This window comes from Aspergillus campestris (assembly GCF_002847485.1).
Source record: "Aspergillus campestris IBT 28561 chromosome Unknown P168scaffold_8, whole genome shotgun sequence".
Taxonomy (NCBI): Eukaryota; Fungi; Ascomycota; class Eurotiomycetes; order Eurotiales; family Aspergillaceae; genus Aspergillus; species Aspergillus campestris.
The window spans coordinates 1,077,446-1,095,793 of NW_020194343.1; the positions used below are offsets into that span (position 1 = coordinate 1,077,446).

Here is an 18,348-nt window from a genome sequence, read left to right on the forward strand (position 1 = left end):
GCTCGAATGACTTACTCGAATTGATGATACCGTGGAAGAGACACTGTCTGTTTGATAGGACGATCGGTACATTAGAATGCAAGTAACGTGTCCATATGACTTTTTACAAATATCGCCCCTACCCGAAATGGCAAGTAGAGGACATGCTAAAATTCCAGAATAACAACCGAACGCCATGAAGATGAACAAGGGAGATGAAGTTTCGCAATTCCATAGCCTGCGGCATTTCATTTCTTCTTAAGCTGGTCCACCTTTGTTTCCAGTTCACCGATATAGGTCTGCAGCTTTAGTGTCGCTGATTGGAGAGCCTGCGTTATATTAGCCTTAGACCACATGCAATACTGCCGCTGCAGGAATTCCCATCGCAACAGAAATGAGACCGTCGATGTGAATTGAAAGACCCAGAAAACCACGGAGAAGCAAAACCAGACAATGGCATACATAGATAGCGGAGAAGGAGAGGAGGGGGGACGAAGAAGAACGAAACAGAAGAACAAAATCATCACATACCTCGATATCCTCCGACAACATCTCGTTCGACACCCGATACTCCCCCAAAATATAGTAATAGACCGCCGCACCAGCAGCAACAGTCCCAGCCAGGAAGCCAAACAGCCTATGCCAAGAAAAGATCACAGGTCAGCCAAACACCACAAGTCAGAGCACTTAGGCTGCATGATACAGCCAGAAACACGCGGAACCTACCCCCCTCGAAACGCGCCCACAGGCTTCTTAGCAGGCAGCGCAGAGCCCACTGCATCCCGCGTCGGCAGCGAGGCAGAGAAGCTCCTCCGCATCGGGGAGGAGGAGGGCAATACACGCCGAGACGCGGCGGCGCGGATACCAGGAAGCATCATCACCCGCGAGGCATTCATTTTCATGTAAAATACGCGTATCTGGAGATGGAGTCAATGGGGACCATTATATGAGGTTCGATATAGATGATAAAGTGGTGTTCTTACTGTTGATAACGTGCGGAGGAGGCGAAAAGGCAGGGATGTGGGGAGAGCTGCGGATGACGGAGCCTGAGGCCCGTGACGTTGGGCCTGCCCGTTCGGGACGATCGCCGTGGCCAATCAGGGCTCGTCAATCTGACTATACAATATTGTGCCTGCCTGAGGTTGGGACCTGTGTCGATGTTCCAGGTTCTACTGTTATTCTGCTGCTAAATTTGAGAAGAGGAGTTATTGCAAATATTTGATTGAAGCTAATGAGATGATTGCTATAAACGATCGCTTGTTAAATCAACTACACAACGCGAAAAAAGACATTTCTTGCAAACATGCCAGCGAGCTACCAAGGTCCAACAACCTATAGTACAATCATGACCAGAGCAGCGACAATAACAGCTAAGCCTCCTAGTGAGCCATAGTGCTCTCGTTGAACAAATCCGCCAACAAGTCATCAAGACAGGTCTCCAAGCTGGGCCGGCCCATGCTGTAAGTGCTCTCATACGCACGAATGCTAAGCTGGTCGAAGAACGGCCGCAACACGCGCTCAATGATCTCGTCTTTGGCGACGTCGCGGATCCATTCGGCTGTGAGTGCCGGGGTTTTCACGTTCCGGTCCACATCGGTTGTTGGCTCTGCTGGTGTGTCGGGCGACGGCGACAGCCGTGTCCCTAGGTTCTGCGACACCTCGTCCACGAGTGCCTTCGAATCCCAGTGCTCGGGCGGGTAGACGGCGTCGACAGTGTCCGTGACGAATAGCCATTCGACCAGCTGGAAATCGTCCGGAGTGAGGACGAGTAATGTATCCAGCAGCTTGCAGGCTTGGAGCAACGAGTATGGGTTGTAGACTTCTTGCTGAGCACCAAGGGGTATGGCGGAGATCGCCTCCTGGAGTTCCGTATTAATCAACGGCCAGAAAGGTCCTAGCGCAGTGGTTGAGCTCTTGAGAGCCAGGGCTCGAAGAACCATGAAGATCTCCGCTCTGGTCGTGGACGACGGTGATGACGAACTCGTCGCCCCAAGGAGGTCTTCCAGCTTCTGGAGAAGACCAGGGAGCTCACCCATGAAATAATCGTCATTTGACGAGAGAATGAGGAGCGCGATCCTGCGAAGGTTCAATTGCGCCTTGCGGTCGGCATCCAAGCGTGCGGCAGAGGCTCCAACGCCAAACATGATTCCTGCCGTGCTGGGCGGCGGGAGACGACCCAGAAGCTCGGTCAGTCGTTCCTTATCAGCCAGAACCCATTGCCGCAGAAGATTCATCCAGCCGTCTTTCACCAGTTCAACGTGCGAGTTGAAGAAGCGTGGGTCATTGAAGGCCTCGGCTATATCCTTCTTCCAGACTTTCGCGGTGCCTTGGGCCCTCACGATATGTTGGAGAAGCTCCACGAAGTTGCGGTTGAGATTGTTCGGGAAAAGCCGAGATCGTAGCAGCGGCCCGATAACATTGGTTGAGATCCCACTCACGGCTGTGTTGATCCGATCGGAGTCGCCTAACGTGGTTGTAAATGCGGGCATAGAGACAGCGAGGATGCTGAGGATGTCATCGGGACCAATGTGCGTTGCCAATGTATGGTCTAAGTCCTGAGACGCCCGGCTCAGAAGGTTCGACTCCTGCGACAGCCCCATGGGCTTACTGGTAAATATGGCCGTAAGCAATCGTAGAAGCACATCCTAGAAACCGTCAGTATAAAGTCATATGCTAGAGAGACAACAGAACATACTCCTAATTCCTTTCGCATTCGCCGGTCTTCACCAAAGTTCGTGTTCTCCATCTTTGCCCCGAGGATCGCGGCGAATTCGACCAGGCGAGGAAGTATTTGCCGATGCGGGAAGGGATTGCTCAACACGTCACGCAGGAAAGTCGTGCAATCCGCCCAGATCTCATCTAGCACGTCATCGTCAAGCGACCTGGCATAAGTCACGAGAAACCCGGCCAGTTCACCCTCTGTGAGACTGGAGGTCAGCGTAGATTTCCGGTTCGCGTCGAGTGCTGCCGGATTCGTTCTGGTATAAATGGCATTGAAAATAGCCGGAATGGTGATCTTTGGCCGAGAACCATCCAGAGTATGAAGGAGACCGAAGATCAGAGTCAAAGTCTCGGAGTCCGACTTAGTCCACATCTCGACAAGCGTTTCAAGACACTCGAGAGCTTCTGCCGTGAAGAGATGCTCGAGGATGCGGCGCGACCTGTTCCTCATGCGCAACGATGTATACTGGAAAGATGCCAAAGACTCTGCATCTTGGGGCAAGTTGCTTTTCTCGCCTGCGCCCCAGGACCATATAGAAAAGCACAGCCGCACCGCATCCTGGAAGCAGAGCAGGACGGTGAGTCTGTTGTTGGCTGCCGCTGAGCGCGGTTGGCCCATATCGGAGTTGTATACGGCCGAAACCATGTTCCCAAAAAACCCTTGAGTTTGGTCCGGACTCTTAGCCGCAGGGGTATGTGACTCCTCCACAATGAGACGTTCATGGGCACTGGCGATGCAGTTCTCAAGGCCAGTGAGGAGTGCAATAGTGGCATGCTCCGACCGATCCTCGGGCCAGCTCTCTGTCTGCTTGAACAAAAGCTGGAGGTTCGTATAGGAAAGCCGTATCTCCCTACAGAAACACTCCACTAGCATCAACAGAATCTGAAAGAGGGATCCAGTATAGAGAGGAAGCACTTCGCACAGCAACACCGTCCATTTCTCTACAATCTCCCTGGAGTTGGGGGAGCTGATGCCTTTGAGAAGGCAATCCAAGAGATTGTTGGGTGGCTGGGGCAAGGTTGGTGCCGCCGGAGCCTTTTCTGCCTTGTCACTTGTAAAAGACAGTATCGATGGGCTTGTTAACCGATCGCGAGAGTTTGCTCTGTGGTGTTTGGGTCTTGGGGGCGGGGGAGGCAAATAAGCTTGAGCGAACCGGACCTTGAGTGCTGCAAGAAGGGTGTCTATCAGTGCCCCCTGGACGGGGATACTGCCCTTCTCATCGAGGGCAGCTGTCAGACGATCAACAAGCAGTGCGTCAATTCCAGAGTCCACAACCTCATCAGCCCCTGGGCCCAACAGGAGTTGGCGCATGACAAGCAGCGAGGTTTGATAGAGCTTAACCTCCTCCATACCATCCTTAGCCGTAGCTGTGGTCTGCCCACTTACTACCCGCAACGATGCCTGGAAAATGACGGAATGGATGCTTGGGCTCTGGGTGTTATCTGCGAGTCGTTGTAAGCGTGAGAGCACAGGCGACTGGGAGAGAATCTTACCTTCTGAAGCGGAAACCTCGTGGTGCCTGTCGACTGGAGACAGTGATTCTGTCATGAGAGCCACCCAGCCATTATGGGACAGCGCAGAAACAACGTTGTAAATTGTTTCTAACAGGTAGTTGCACTCCTTGTAATCGTCGCCACATATTGACGGGTTTTCACCGCCAGTTGAAATTTGGTCGGCCCGCAGAAAGAGACTTTCGAGCCGTAAAACTACTATACGAAACACTCTGGCAATGGGATAAGCATTGTGGCTAGTAGGAAAAATAATGGGAAGAGCCTGACTTACTTGTGAATGGATGACAGATCGTGGATCCAGCGATGGGCTATCTGTGACGTCTCGTTCGACTCCTCATATAGCAAGTCTAAGACGATGAACAGAGGCCGCTCAAGCATGGAAGCATGATAAGAGTATTGCGACTTGGCCGCATCATGGACGTGTTTCGGTGGAAGTTCATACGTTCCATGATGACTATGAGTCCACAAGACAAAGTATCTTCCAACTTGCTCTTCTGATGACAGCTGGCGAGACCCAGGGGACGACGAGTCAATCATAAGGGATGTGATCGATGCCTCAACAAGATGGTCCCTCCAAGAGGCCGAATGCAAGTTCCACAAGCAACGAACGGCCTCGACATGGAATTTGGGACTCAAGGGTGAAAGGAATGCCCAAAGCTGTTTCACCAGAATTGGGATCAGATCAGATACGTCCTCATAGCTGATATAGAGCCCGACTTTGTGGATAAAATACAATTTTGTCACGGCGGACGAAATGGAGGATATGACAGAAAACGAGGCAGTAGAAAGCTCAACTTGGTGAGCATGAACTCGTTCACAGATCGCCATGTAAAAGCGCCTATCACGAAGAACACGTGATTTGGGTAGCTTTTTGAGCAATACCATGAAGAGATTCACCCTTTCATGCGTTCGCGCATCATTGGATGTATTTTGCAGAGCTGATATGGCCAATTCGTGCGCTTTCTTGATCATCATTTCTGCCAGCTGTCTAGGGTGAAACGGTGGCTGGGGCAAGTCCAGACGATTTTTGCTCTGGTAATAGAAATCATGGATCTTTTTCAAGACCTCGGCATTCCCAGGGTCTGAAGAGGCGTTGGCTGCCTGCGAATTCGATCTTCTGCTGAAAGCCCTCTCAGTAAGCAGCCCAGTAAGTGAGTGCATTATCTTCGACAGCTTGTTTGCTACCTGCGAGCTTTGGTCTCGGGTCAGAGAAGTATGGTCTCCAATAGGTAGTTCGCCCATTTTCATCAGGACGGTGAGTGCGAGCAGAGGAACATGTCGAGTAACCATCTCCTCTTCTCGCACGTTGAAGTTGGTGAGTATGAAATGTGCAAGAGTCAAGTCGCTCGCAACCGACTCCACATTGTGGCTCAGGTCCTCGGTTTTCCAGTCTACCAAGCGAACGAGCTCGGAGAATATCACAGAACTCTCGACGCCGTCAAAAAAGGCGTTCGCGCTGCGGAAAACCTCTTCAAATCGAGCCTTGGACGCCGTATCTTCAAATGCTTGGACCTTCCGTATGATTGGTAAAAATATTTCTGGAATAACATGCCCGCCGACTTCCCATCGGTCCATCAACGCAAGAGATATGCGGAATGGTTTGGTCGTCTCGGAGGAAGCGGTCGAGTCCTGCTCGACCATCTGCAGAAGGCCATCAGTTAAGGCTTTCAGTCCAAACCGGCTGAAGTATTCAGACTGGGAGAGCAGCCCGCTATCAGCCGACTGATCGGCGCCGTCAGATGTCGAATTGCGACGCTCGTAGGAAGACTGATCGGTCGCTGCATCGGGCCCTAGGAGCCAAGACCATAGTCGGCGATTCAAGCTCATGTCACGCCGAGTGACAACTCCGATTGCTGCAATGACCAGCCTCTGGAGATCATTATTTACAATCCGCGACTGCAGTATCGGGGAGCTTAATGGCAGGTGAGTGACCAGTAGGTCAAGGAAGTTCCGCTGCACAAGGACCTGCTCATCCAACAGGCCCGACGCAAAACATCGAATCAGTAAACCGGGTTCTGGCTGTACGACCGAATCGACAGCCGCTAGCATGTCTTGTGACATTTCGGATGGATCGCTTGTTTCACCCCTACTTGGCCTCCGGTCCGTGACGCCTAGTTTGGGGAGACATCGATTCAGATAAGCCAGCGCACCGGAACGCCTGCTAGGGCTCGTGATAGATGCCAGGAAGAGACACTGCCAGAAGTATTGTCCCTGTGAGCCTACTTCAGTTCCAGCCTTCTGGGTATCCATTTTACTCGCAATGTCGCGGAATTTATTGATAAGTCGGAGGGTCGGTTCAAAATCATCACTCGTTTCTTCCTCGAGCCCCGGCAGAAGGGATAAGAGGATCGCCTTCAAGGCCGGTCGAATTGCCCATGCTTCCACGGTACAAACGTAGTTTTCCACCAGGGACAGGAACAACGGACGGACCGTAAGCGAAGCGAATGTTAAGGTCGGCGCAATGCCGGGAAAGTATAAAGGCAGGTCGTGTGAAAGTCCTTCTGGCTAGATGGACAGCATGCAACGTCAGCAGACGCACTTCGCGGAAGAACAGCGCTTATCTTGACCTTGATTAAATTGAAGACAAACATGTACACTTCCAGAGCCTTCTGATGGACGCCCGACGGCAGCGAGGGGTTCAAGCATTGCGACAATCGTTTCGACACGAGCACCTTATGGGGGACAATCGATATATCTGGCGGATGAGATTGCAACGCCTAATCACTGCCCTATTAGCTCAATACCATCACGCATCCCAGTGCTGGCGATATCCCACCTTCAATAGTCGACTAAGGAACGAAATATAGTCTGCCCACTCCTGCAGGGCGGTATCAAACAACGAAAGGGCGCGTTCAACATTGTGAGCATAACGGCGATAGTTCTTATCCTTTTTCAGCGGTTCTGCGCGGAGACGTATATGTTAGTCAGAGTAAAATCCCAGTCTCGAAAAGTGTAGAGCCTCAAGACAGGGGGAGTGATTGCGCACCTTCTTTGCCCCGTAAGCGGGAGCGCGTGAAGGAGCTCTCCGAGCTTGCGGGGGAGTCTGACCTCGGAAGGCCGGGTTCGAGGCTCATGGTGTGGACGGAGATATGTCGATAGTAAAGCTCAATACTAAGCGCAGAAAATCTCTCGTCATGGTTTGTTCATTGGTGTAGATAGGGAGGTGCCGGTGCCTGTAATGCGTTATGGACACGAAGAGGCGGAGGTGTTGAAACGACCGACCGCCCGCATCTGGAGCTCCGACCCGGGAGGATCTTTGTACACTCCTTCGCATCCCCACTCGTCCACCCTCACGTCTGTCAACCACCTTCTATACGAGATATGCGTCTCCAACGATCGGTGGAGATATTAATTTTACTTCCGACGATGCTTTGCGCTACTTGAATTCGGTTCGCTGATTTACGAGAGACCACGACTACCGGAAACGTTTTGTCAATGCGCGCGGCCCAAGGGCCATGGATTCGAAAGCCGAGCCCGAAGCTCAGGGCTCACGAAGCGACCCTTTAAAAGGACCGAATGACGGCGGATTAGAAGTCGTCGAGGCGCGACCGATTGACTCTGGTAGTGAAGGTCGCAGCGCAAGCCCTGAAGGATCCCCGCCGCCACTGCCCCCGCGCCCGAACACGTTAGGCCTGTTGGACGAAGGAGGCGCGTCTCTACGGGTGCCACGGAGTACAACGCAATCGAATTTACAATCGAAGGCCACGACCGCTGTATCACTCACGGATATCGGCTCGAATGGCGGAGGGAAGGAGGAGAATAATCCCGCGCACGGGTTAGCCGATAACCTGAGGGCGAAGGCAAGCCTCAGTCATATAGCCAGCTCAAGAGCGAGTGAAGCGGGCGATTCTGCGAGCATTCGAAGCTCTATCCCGCATGCAGATCCTGGAGAGGCCGACCATGTCTTTAGTGACTTTGTCGTGTCGGATGACCCGGCTGTGCAGCAGGATAGCTCAGGGTTGCTCCGGTTTCCAGAGTTTCAAGCCGACGATGTAGAGGATGGATTCGCCAGCGAATTCGAGCCCGTCGGTAACGTGGATGAGGACGGTAATAATGAGGGTGTGTAGATTCCGTAATAGACTGCCTTGTTCATACGCTGACGGGTTCATCAATTCTAGAGTTGGTTCTTGCGAGATGGCAGGCCAAGCGGAAGCATTATATCATCCTGTCTGCTGCCGGGAAACCAATATGGACACGTCATGGCGATGGTGGGCTAATCTCGACGTATGTCGGTGTCATCCAGACCATCATCTCGTTCTACGAGGACGCCCAGGATCATCTAAGTAGCTTCACTGCTGGGGACACCAAATTCGTGGTCGTGACCAAAGGGCCACTATACCTGGTAGCCATCAGCCGGATCCTTGAGAGCGACACCCAACTCAAGCTGCAACTCGAAGCCCTGTATATGCAGATTTTGTCTACGTTGACTCTGCCGTCGTTGACTCATCTATTTTCCGTCCGTCCATCTACAGATCTCAAACGACCCTTACAGGGAACCGAGTCTCTACTCTCTACGCTGGCGGACAGCTTCACTAAAGGATCACCGTCTACCCTCTTCTCAGCCCTTGAGTGCCTGAAACTCCGGAAATCTCACCGTCAAAAGATCAACAGCACACTCCTCAAAGCAAAGGTCAACAGTCTCCTATACGGTTTAGTGGTGGCCGGCGGCCGTCTAGTCAGCGTTGTGCGCCCGAAGAAACACTCATTACACCCCGGCGACCTCCAACTTCTATTCAACATGATCTTTGAAGCAGATGCCGTAAAGGCAGGCGGAGGCGAGAGCTGGATCCCGGTTTGTCTACCGGGCTTCAACAGCAGCGGCTATCTCTACATGTATGTCAGTTTCCTCGATCTTCGAGAGAACGCGGGCGACAATTCCGACGACACCACCACGAAAGAAGAGTCTGTTGCCATTATCTTGATCAGCACAGACAAGGAAAGCTTCTTCGATTTACAAGAGATGAGGAACAATTTTGTCGAGGTAGGAAAAGACCTCAACAGCCGTAACCTTGCCCAGCCTAAATCGCTAATCTTTTGCTCTCAGCAATTGGAAAACAACGGCAGCATGAAGATCATAAGAGAGGCTGTCGAGAAAGGCCGTCCCGCTACAACCGACATCGTCCCGGGGACAGTCCTCCACCATTTCCTGTACAAATCTCGCGCAAACGTGCAATTCAGCATGTCGGCCTACGACCCCGAATTTTCATCCGTTTCTCGCCGTCGCAGGTTAGTAGTAGCCCCGCTTCCTGAGAGCTAGCTAGCTAGCTCGCTATATATGCAATCGACTGACATACGACAGACTCATGTCGACATACAACAATCTCCACGCAAGCATCCATGCGAAATACACGCACGTCAAAGTCCACCACTGCGTGTCCCAGTCGTCCACGTCTTTTGCGTGGGTGACTCCCGTGTTCGAGTTCTACTGCGTGGCTGGCCCACACGCGAATAGAAATGCTCTTGCTCAGAGTGCGAGCAAGATTGTGCAGTGGGTGGAGCGGGAAGAAGAGAGGCTGTTTATTATTGGTGGTGCGGTAAGTGTTGTGTTTTCCTTTCTTTCGCTCGTAGCGTGGGTCTTGTCTAATGGTATATCTACGTATAGGTTTTTTAGCTTGCTTGCGCCCTTTATCTTGCCGAGTTTGGATATCGATATATTCTAGATACATGTCTTTGCTTATAGACATATGGGCATCTGCAGTGTAATGATTTGATGACACCTGTATACGCCACAGCGCGTATTGATACTCGCGGGTTTGGAAATATAGAAGAATCCATGAGGTAACGTCTTTTGAGACGTCCGATGCAATAGCGACCAGCAGTGCGAGGAGGCGCTTAATCGATAGTATCATCCCGCAGCGCAAAGAGCTGCCTTATAAGCTCGTCCGGCTTGGCACGGATAGCATTATGATACATGACGTTCGTGATGAACTGCTTGGTCCCCTTGATCTTCGAAGCGGTGTTCAAAGAGTGGTCGAAGTGCACGTACATATCGTCTACGAAGGTCGCGGCGTAAACGGGGACCTCGTTCTTTGCTAGCTGCTCCTCATCGTAGAGGGCCGGCCAGTCGGTCGTGGTTGCGAGGATGTCTGCTGCCTCTTTGATGCTGTTCAACTCGGTGTATGAGTCGAACATGTCTTTGTATATCTGCAGTGTATTATTGTCAGCGCTGATATAAGTGCTTTGTATGCGTGTATGGAGGGAAAATGCTTACCATCTCGCCGGTGAAACAGATCTCGGGAAGATCAGCATTGAGATGGAATTGTGAGTTAGCTGCGCGATATCTATCGGCGGACCAGTTTGAGGCTCGTCTGTTTGTTCGTTGTTAGTAAATCTAAATCCTTTGAAATTATCTGGGGGCCCTTACCCCTGGCAGTAGATGGCCTCGTGCAAGACGGCGTAGATGACATTTTGGTCTTGGCCACCATAGCTGTCGATGGAGGTCAGGGTAGGGTGCGTGAGGAACCCGAAGATTTCCAGATCATTGCAGGCGCGATATACGAGCTCTGGCATGGGTGATCAGCTTTAGAACCTCGTCTGTCTCGTTGGGGAAGGTGTCACGCTACCATGGACGCAGTCAATGCCGCCTATGAATCGTTAGCAAGATTGTGGCGGAATAATGCCATGAAGATTACTCCTTCCTTACCATGCATTCCAAAGCTGATACCTAGCTGCTGGAATCTTTCGGGCGACAGAGTCCCTGACGGCAAGGCAACCCGGTTCTCCTTCAAGTATTGAACGATTTTCTTCACTCGCGCAACATCCTCGGGATACTTAGCGTAGTAGTCTTTGTTCCGCTGCTCCACCTTCTCTGTTGCATGTCAGATTTGATGTAGAAATTTCCTTCACAGATCATACCATAGGTCTTCGCATAAACAGGATCTGGATCGTTCACCAGCGGGGGAAGTCCACCACAAATGAACGCTTCAGCCAATCCCTCTGGACTATGAGATGTCAGTACACCGGGTGAAGTTGTTGTATACTCCGGATTTTGGTCCAGCTCACAATATGGAAAGATAGGTCCCGATACAGAATCCACCAAAACTCTGGCCAATCACGCTCCATTTGCGTTTGTCTTCGGGATAGTCCGTGGTGAGACAGCGGCGGACAGCTTCGCAGTCTCGAACAATGTTGTCGGCGCGGAAATTCTTAAGATACTCTGCCTGCTTGATCGCATTGCCTTGGAGAGCCAGTGTGCCGGCGGTGATGGTGGAACTGAGACCCGTGCCACGCTGGTCCAGAAACAGGACCTATGTGAAGGATTAAGTGACTGGTTCCCGGCCCCCCCTCTTATGTATGATCTACAATTCCACAACCGGGAAAAAACTTACCTGGTACCCCTTTTCGAGGACCGTTCCGACCCAGCCATACTCCTGCGGGGGCCTGCAGCCCATCCCCGGGCCTCCCTGCAGATAGACCAGCCACGGAAGTTGCTTCTCTTCCTTGGTGGACTCAACCGGCGTCACTAGACGACGCACACTCCGGGCGAACAGTCTGAGAGTCCCTTCATTGGGCTTACTGTAGTTGACTGGAACGTCGAAGAGCAGCTCTGCCACGCGGAGTTTGCCTGTGTCCCATGTCAACATTATTGGTTTCTACCCCGGCGTAAGGCTGTTTAAGCCATGTATTCCAGTAAGAGACGCATACCGGGGACATTGTGGAGCTGTTTATCGATCAACTTAGCCGCCATTGTGAGTGGTTTGTTCTCGTACTAAACCGATCACGGTGCTGATGATTATGGGAAGAGAAGTAGAAGAGGGATTAGCGGGGCGTTGATGCCGCGCGATCAACACGGGTAGGTCCAGTCGTGGCTACTACCATACTACTTCCGTCCTGACCCCTCAATCCAAATCAACCATTGTTCTAGTCTTTTTACGTCTGGCTTGTATTGATGAATCTAAGCCACGTATTTGATCGTGTTCAAATTGCAATTCCGAAATGACCATAAACGAGTGGGTTCTGATAGATATATACCACGATGAACAGGTCACCTGACCATACCAATTTGATCACCTATACAGCTGTATTTTCACCATCATCATCTTTATCTTTATATCTTCAATATCATCGTTCGAATCCTTCCTCAACTAGTGTCTTTCGGTGGGTCCGACTACTGTGGAGTTCATGAAATCTACAAGCCAGCCAGTGTGGCTCTGTGTATTGGTATAGTTGACTCAGCATCTGCATTACGGCCGGCTAACTCCTGAGCATAACAGTTATGAACCTACCTGAGGCAACTAACCCTTTACATGAATCAAATACAAGTATGTACTGAGTATTCTACATGGATTGTAAATGGGGTTTCAATAGACTCAGAATAGGGGTTATGTGAGTTCTAAATTTGACTTGTCTTGAAAGAATCTGGAGGAGAGCTGATCCATCATCTCAATTATAGAAGATGAATATATGGTGTCAACTTGAACATCCACACAATATTCTATGGGTCGTTTCCCACGCAGGTAGCAGCTGGTAGAATTTGACGACTTTGCACGGATTGGACATTAATAGTGATCAGTGACTATGGAAGAGCAGGGGTTATGACGATTGTCGAAAGGCATCTCGGACACTATGGACGATGATGATCCCCATCCCTTAATTAGTACCTCTAATAGTGACCCTTGCGCACAGGACAGGATATTTTTGGCTGGGATATATATAACATCCCATTTTCTACTTTGACTTTCAGACACGACTCCGGACTGTTTGGTATGCAAACGCGCACAGACAAATTGACTATGGAAACCGTCGCGCAAGACCTTGGTGGTGGGAGAAAATTACCGCGCGGATGGCGATCCTCGAGAACTTTCGTTATCTGTGTGGTTTGTTTTGCTGGGATGACGGTATGGCTATCTTGATCTGCCATCTAATACACGCAAGAGACTCCTGCTGATGATGGTCGATTTAGGACATGCTACTCTACGGATTGGTAAGGGGGCCCACACCCCATCCATGGACCCTACGGTACTGATACTTCTAGATTGTGCCTATTGTCCCGACAGCTCTCCATGAGAGAGTCAAGTTATCTCAGGGAGAGGGTAAGTGTGTCCATCGGTAGATGCTCGTGCCCAAAGTACTGATCGATAATCTCCCCAGAGCAACGGTGGACGTCAATTCTTCTCGCGCTACACGGGGCAGCAATGACCATAGTGTCTCGTGAGTTTTGACCCTCCTCGCTGGAACGAAAACCCTTAACGCGGTCTCAATGTAGCCATATGCGGATATCTTGCAGACCGCACCCAGTCACGTCGGTGGCCGTTCCTCATAGGGCTTGCGATCTTGGTAGTCGCCACCGCGCTACTCTGTATCGGCACGAATCTGGCTCTGTGGATTGTGGGACGCTTACTTCAGGGCGCTGCTGGGGCGATGGTCTGGACTGTGGGGCTCGCGCTGCTGGTGGATCGATTTGAGGAGGATGCACTGGGACAAGCGCTGGGGTATGCCGCCATGTCCACGGTAGGGGGAACTACGGCTGGCCCCCTCTTGGGAGGCATTCTCTATGAACATGGAGGTTATTACGCCCCGTTCGGACTAGCATTTGGCGTTCTTGTGTTGGACGCGGTTCTCCGCATTATGATCGCCGAGAATGCGCCAGAAGAGGCAACAATGGAGCCTCTCAAGGCGGAACATGTGCAGGTGAAAATTGAGAAACAAGAAGCACCCGTCGAAGAAAACGCTGCTACCACGGCAGTTGGGGAAGAAGGAGCTGGTGTTTGGGCGCGAAAGGACCAAACACCAGACCAGTCTGGCATGAATTCTTCACCGCTGGGTTCTTGTCAACCCTCGGCACATACGGCAGCGTTTTTCCTGCTCCGATCTCCACGGATGCTTCTGGCATTGACGGTCTATTTCTTCGTCTCGGCGGTCCTGGCAGCATTTGACAGTGTGTTGCCACTGTTTGTCCATGACACTTTTGGTTGGAAGCAAACGGCCCAAGGCCTCATCTTTATCCCCCTGATGGCACCGCATATCATCGACCCCGTCATCGGCTCTGTGCTAGACCGGTGGCCCAAGACCCGCTACTACTTGATTGCCGCGGCCCTCTTTTCCCTGGTGCCGCTGTTGTGCAGCCTGCGATATGTCACGGAGAACCTTCTCAGTCATAAGATCCTTCTCTGCGCATTGCTGGCGCTCATTGGTGCTTGCGTTGGTATCGTCGAGACACCGGTTATGGTCGAGGTGACCCGTCTTGCGCTTGACGCGCCAGTAGCTAGCCCCGGGGCGTTGGGCGGAAAGGCCTTGATTGCACTGGCCTGCGGGCTGAGCAATGGCTTTTTTGCTGCTGGAGCACTGATGGGACCCTTTCTCGGGGGATACATTCGAGATTATGCCGGGTGGACGACTATGTCGTGGGCTCTGGCGGTGCCGATGGGCGTGTGTGGAGTGGTCGTCTTGGTATTTCGTCACTGAAATGACTAGCTGGGGGCAGGGGGATCTTGATCCTGCCAAGAATCCTTTGTGCTTGTTGCTTTTCGATTAGCATTTATCCTTCTATTCAATATCTTTCGTCACTACATTGTAAGAAGGCGCTACAAATCGAACTACATATGGTATGAGGCATGTGACCTCTACGGAATATATGTATCTTGAATTTTGAGACATCAGCATGTAACGCAGTTTGCCACGCAGTATGCCACGCAATGGGAGAACTCATAAAGCAATTGGAAAAATGCTGTCAAACCAGACAAAATGACATATATTCACCGAATCCTGTCTCTCTCCTTTTGTCTTTTTCTTTTGGGGGCATGGGGGTGAATGTATCGGGCGTTTTGAGGGATGGAAGCGTGGAAGGAAAGGGTGACATCGCATCGGCACTTGTACACGAGCATGACGAAGGAGTAGCATGAATGGAAAACAAGGGGTCAGACATGCTTTTGAGCTTTGTCTAATATCAATCACTACTTCTACCTGTACAGCCTACGATGCGAGGTTGCCCGATGGACGAACGCGCGGCAGCCACATAGCGCCCTTTATGACGTGTATATATAAAGTTCACGGCAAGGGGCAAAGGACGCACCATATAATATAATGAGCACAACAGGAGAGAAATGACGAGACCAGCTGAAAGGACTCAAGGCACGTCCTGTCGGTATGTGGGCCTGTGGGGACCAGAAGGATCAGCGCAGGGGATACGGAGACAAAATATCGGTGCTCTGGAAGAAAATGAGCATTGCTATCATGCCATCGAGGATCTAACCGGTTTCTACAGTTAATGGGGGCTTCCATGCACATAATTCATATAAACAGCTGGAATTGTGAGATTGACTTCTTACGTTGAATTCCTAGGTCCGTGTCTGGTGTCAAATCCGTCTTGTATCGCCGGTTCATGCGCAGTCATTCATGGATGATATTCATATGCCCAGGACTAACAGGCCCATGGTATGCTCCAAGAAATAAGAACAGATATGTATGTCACTAAGTACGTACCCTCTATATCTACGAAGGCATGTGTGTACTACATGTATTCCATGAATACCTTGGTATATCAAAAACCAGATTCAGTCCATAAACCCTTCAACCTAATGCTTGAATGGATCCACAATCTACAAACGGTTGCACAATCTTCCAACGCCAGGTTTGTTTTAGTTTCAACAGCTCATGACGGGTAGCTCATACTATGCGTTAATAGCAATGTGATATTCTGTCTAAGCCATGCGTATGCATCACTCTCCTGTTTCTCCCCTGCATGCGAGATGTCCTGCAGCCAACTCTTCCAAGGTCATGGATGACCCCATCTGACGCAGTTCGCGCCGATTGGTCTTCCCAGAGACAGTCATCGGAATCTGCCTCACCGGTATGTATACAGCAGGGATGAACGTCTGCGGTACGTAGTCAGCCAGACGCTCAACGCCGGATATGAGGTCTTTCAGAATTCCCCCGGGACCGCGAGGGGACAAAGCCATGTCGTCGCCAATTACTAGGAAGGCAGCCAAGATCGGCTTGGTATATCCTGAGGGAATGATCATTTCGGCTACCACTCCAACATGATCCTTTAGGAACCGGCGCACATTGTGCTCGACCTCGGAGAGCTCCACCCGTTCGCCGTGAATCTGCACTTGGGTGTCCTTGCGGCCAATGACGGTCAAATCCCCATTGTCGTCACAACGGACCAAGTCGCCCGTCTTGAACAGTCGTCCCTCTCGCCCGGGAACGCCAGGACAACCACAATGTAACCAGCGAGGGCTAACAAACGGTGCTGCATTCGGGACATTCCCGACGTACCGGTCGAGGAGGATTGGTCCCTCCACCAACAACTCCCCGATTGCTCCGTCAGGCAGGAGCTTTTCGTGGTTGTGAGGGTCGACTACCCACCGCAGACAGACAGAAGTTGATCCGGCGAACCCCGTCTGGAAGGCGTCCGGGTCGATAACGCATGCAGCAACGTGGGGACATTCGGCAGGCCCGTAGAAGTTAAACATCGTCACCCGTCCGGCCCACTTGGACACAACATGCTTGGGTAATATCTCACCCTCCAAGGCAAGAGTCTTCAGGGAGGGAACAGCGTCCGGATCGAGGGCTTCGGCCAAGGTTGGAGTCAAGTAGACGGAGTTGGCTCGCAGCGCCTCGAGAGTGGCGGGAGAGCAGTTCACGCCGTCTTGCTCCGGTGGGATACAGAGACAACCTCCCGCTAAGAGCACGGCAATCGTTTCCATCATGCTCACGTCAAACTCATAGGAAGCGGTCTGAAACTGCCTCGTGTGCGGACCCATCGACTGTATGTTGGCGATCTCCTGGCAGTTGGTCGCCAGTACTTCATGCGTCCAGACAATGCCCTTTGGCTGGCCCGTGCTTCCGGATGTGAATAGTTGAACACAATCTTGGCTCAAAGAGCACTTGGGGATGGGGGATAATCCTTCGGTATCCTGCGACAGGAGATCATGCACCGTGTATGTTCGCACAAGATCGGCCAGCCAACTTGGAGCGTCTGGGCCGGTGAGGGCAAACGGAGGCTTGTCCACACTCAAGATGGCTTCTGTTCGACCTTTGGGAACAGAGCTAGCCAACTGAAGGAAAACACCCCCCGCCTTCATTACCCCCAGAATCGCGACTGGCATCCATTTCGATTTTTCAAAATACAGGGGTACGGTCACGCCCCTCCCCACCCCTGCTCGAATCAAGCCCAGCGCCAACCGAGTTGAAAGATCATCCAGTTCCTTGTATGTCCAGGATCCATCCCATGCACATACCGCGCATGCCTCTGGACGCTCACTGGCATGTCGCCGAATAGTTTCATGAGCGGGAGTCTCGATCGCTTGGGGAACCGTCCCGTTTCTCCGCCAGACGTCTGCGAGGTCACGCTCACTGATCATATCGATATCCGACAAGACCGTGTGCTCGAGCTGACCGCAGGTAAACTGCTCAAGCAGCTTCTGCGTTGAGCGAGCCAGTCTCTGAGCCTCTTCCAAGCGGAGGACATCCCCAGAAGTATACACCTCGAAGTGCAACCCCGACTCTCGTCGACCGCACTCTAACATAAGTGTGCAGTCGCTTTTGCCGTCATTCGGTTCTATCTCAAATTAGCCACGAGCTCACAGATAAAATGTCAATCCCTTACCTGATCCATAGACGATGGAAAACCCTTGAGGTTGGGCATGCTCTGCGGCGTTGTGTTTGGACAAGATACCCTGATTCTCGGGTACTATTTGCGCCTCCAGTTGCCGTAGTAGGCCCCCCACAGTCATATCAGGTCCAGTGAGCACACGCACTGGAAGAGACGCATGCGTATTATCTCTGGCTACCCGAAGATGAAAGTGAATTTCATCCTTGTAGAACCATCGTGATCCAACGATGGACCATGCTGCCGCAACCAACCGCTCAAGTTTTACTGTATACTTCTCCCAGTTGAGGATAGCGTCAAAAGAAGTGACTTTGCATAGTGTGTGCGTGTTGAACTTGTTCGGGACAAACTCCCGGCAACTGGACGTTTGAGGATAAGACATCGGTGATGCTTTTCCTAACAGGAACCGTTGGATTGGCCGTTGGAAGATGATACTGAGCCTATCTAACCGGCGGGTTCCCGCTTTGCAAATCACCTCTTATACACGGTTTTTAGGCGGTGTCATTCCGAGCATGACAGGTGGTGAGCTGAATGCATGATGGACTGATAAGTTGCCTCACTCCTCTAGGCTTGAGCGGATTCTA

General features: G+C 51.6%; 6 protein-coding genes across 6 annotated transcripts; 2 read left to right on the forward strand and 4 right to left on the reverse strand.

Annotated features, from left to right (window-relative positions):
- Positions 1–40: 40 nt before the first annotated feature.
- P168DRAFT_291394 (uncharacterized protein) lies at positions 41–893 on the reverse strand. Its single transcript, XM_024837406.1, has 3 exons — positions 706–893; positions 511–616; positions 41–308 (listed from the first exon to the last, which is right to left on the reverse strand). Exons 1-3 carry the CDS (start codon positions 795–797, stop codon positions 228–230), a joined length of 279 nt encoding a protein of 92 aa, XP_024691856.1. The 5' UTR covers positions 798–893; the 3' UTR covers positions 41–227.
- A 314-nt stretch (positions 894–1,207) lies between these two features.
- Positions 1,208–7,345, reverse strand: P168DRAFT_271307 (cellular morphogenesis regulator DopA). Its single transcript, XM_024835257.1, has 7 exons — positions 7,199–7,345; positions 6,989–7,113; positions 6,780–6,929; positions 4,484–6,717; positions 4,195–4,424; positions 2,675–4,143; positions 1,208–2,624 (listed from the first exon to the last, which is right to left on the reverse strand). Exons 1-7 carry the CDS (start codon positions 7,284–7,286, stop codon positions 1,359–1,361), a joined length of 5,562 nt encoding a protein of 1,853 aa, XP_024691857.1. The 5' UTR covers positions 7,287–7,345; the 3' UTR covers positions 1,208–1,358.
- A 156-nt stretch (positions 7,346–7,501) lies between these two features.
- Positions 7,502–10,291, forward strand: P168DRAFT_255470 (guanine nucleotide exchange factor MON1). The gene is made up of 5 exons (XM_024834464.1): positions 7,502–8,271; positions 8,331–9,193; positions 9,257–9,438; positions 9,512–9,746; positions 9,815–10,291. Exons 1-5 carry the CDS (start codon positions 7,668–7,670, stop codon positions 9,821–9,823), a joined length of 1,893 nt encoding a protein of 630 aa, XP_024691858.1. The 5' UTR covers positions 7,502–7,667; the 3' UTR covers positions 9,824–10,291.
- On the reverse strand, positions 9,934–11,943 carry P168DRAFT_305571 (proline iminopeptidase). The gene is made up of 9 exons (XM_024838940.1): positions 11,857–11,943; positions 11,541–11,776; positions 11,215–11,459; positions 11,068–11,153; positions 10,856–11,020; positions 10,776–10,796; positions 10,577–10,715; positions 10,424–10,520; positions 9,934–10,356 (listed from the first exon to the last, which is right to left on the reverse strand). Exons 1-9 carry the CDS (start codon positions 11,897–11,899, stop codon positions 10,045–10,047), a joined length of 1,344 nt encoding a protein of 447 aa, XP_024691859.1. The 5' UTR covers positions 11,900–11,943; the 3' UTR covers positions 9,934–10,044.
- Positions 11,944–12,944: 1,001 nt separating this feature from the next.
- On the forward strand, positions 12,945–14,616 carry P168DRAFT_345877 (MFS transporter; the record flags this gene model as incomplete). The annotated part of the gene is made up of 6 exons (XM_024841870.1): positions 12,945–13,049; positions 13,115–13,135; positions 13,187–13,244; positions 13,303–13,362; positions 13,418–13,869; positions 13,933–14,616. The coding sequence occupies 6 exons, from the start codon at positions 12,945–12,947 to the stop codon at positions 14,614–14,616; spliced, it is 1,380 nt and encodes a 459-aa protein (XP_024691860.1).
- Positions 14,617–15,869: 1,253 nt separating this feature from the next.
- P168DRAFT_238157 (non-ribosomal peptide synthetase) lies at positions 15,870–18,146 on the reverse strand (the record flags this gene model as incomplete). The annotated part of the gene is made up of 2 exons (XM_024833600.1): positions 15,870–17,713; positions 17,762–18,146. The coding sequence occupies 2 exons, from the start codon at positions 18,144–18,146 to the stop codon at positions 15,870–15,872; spliced, it is 2,229 nt and encodes a 742-aa protein (XP_024691861.1).
- Between the last annotated feature and the right edge of the window lie 202 nt (positions 18,147–18,348).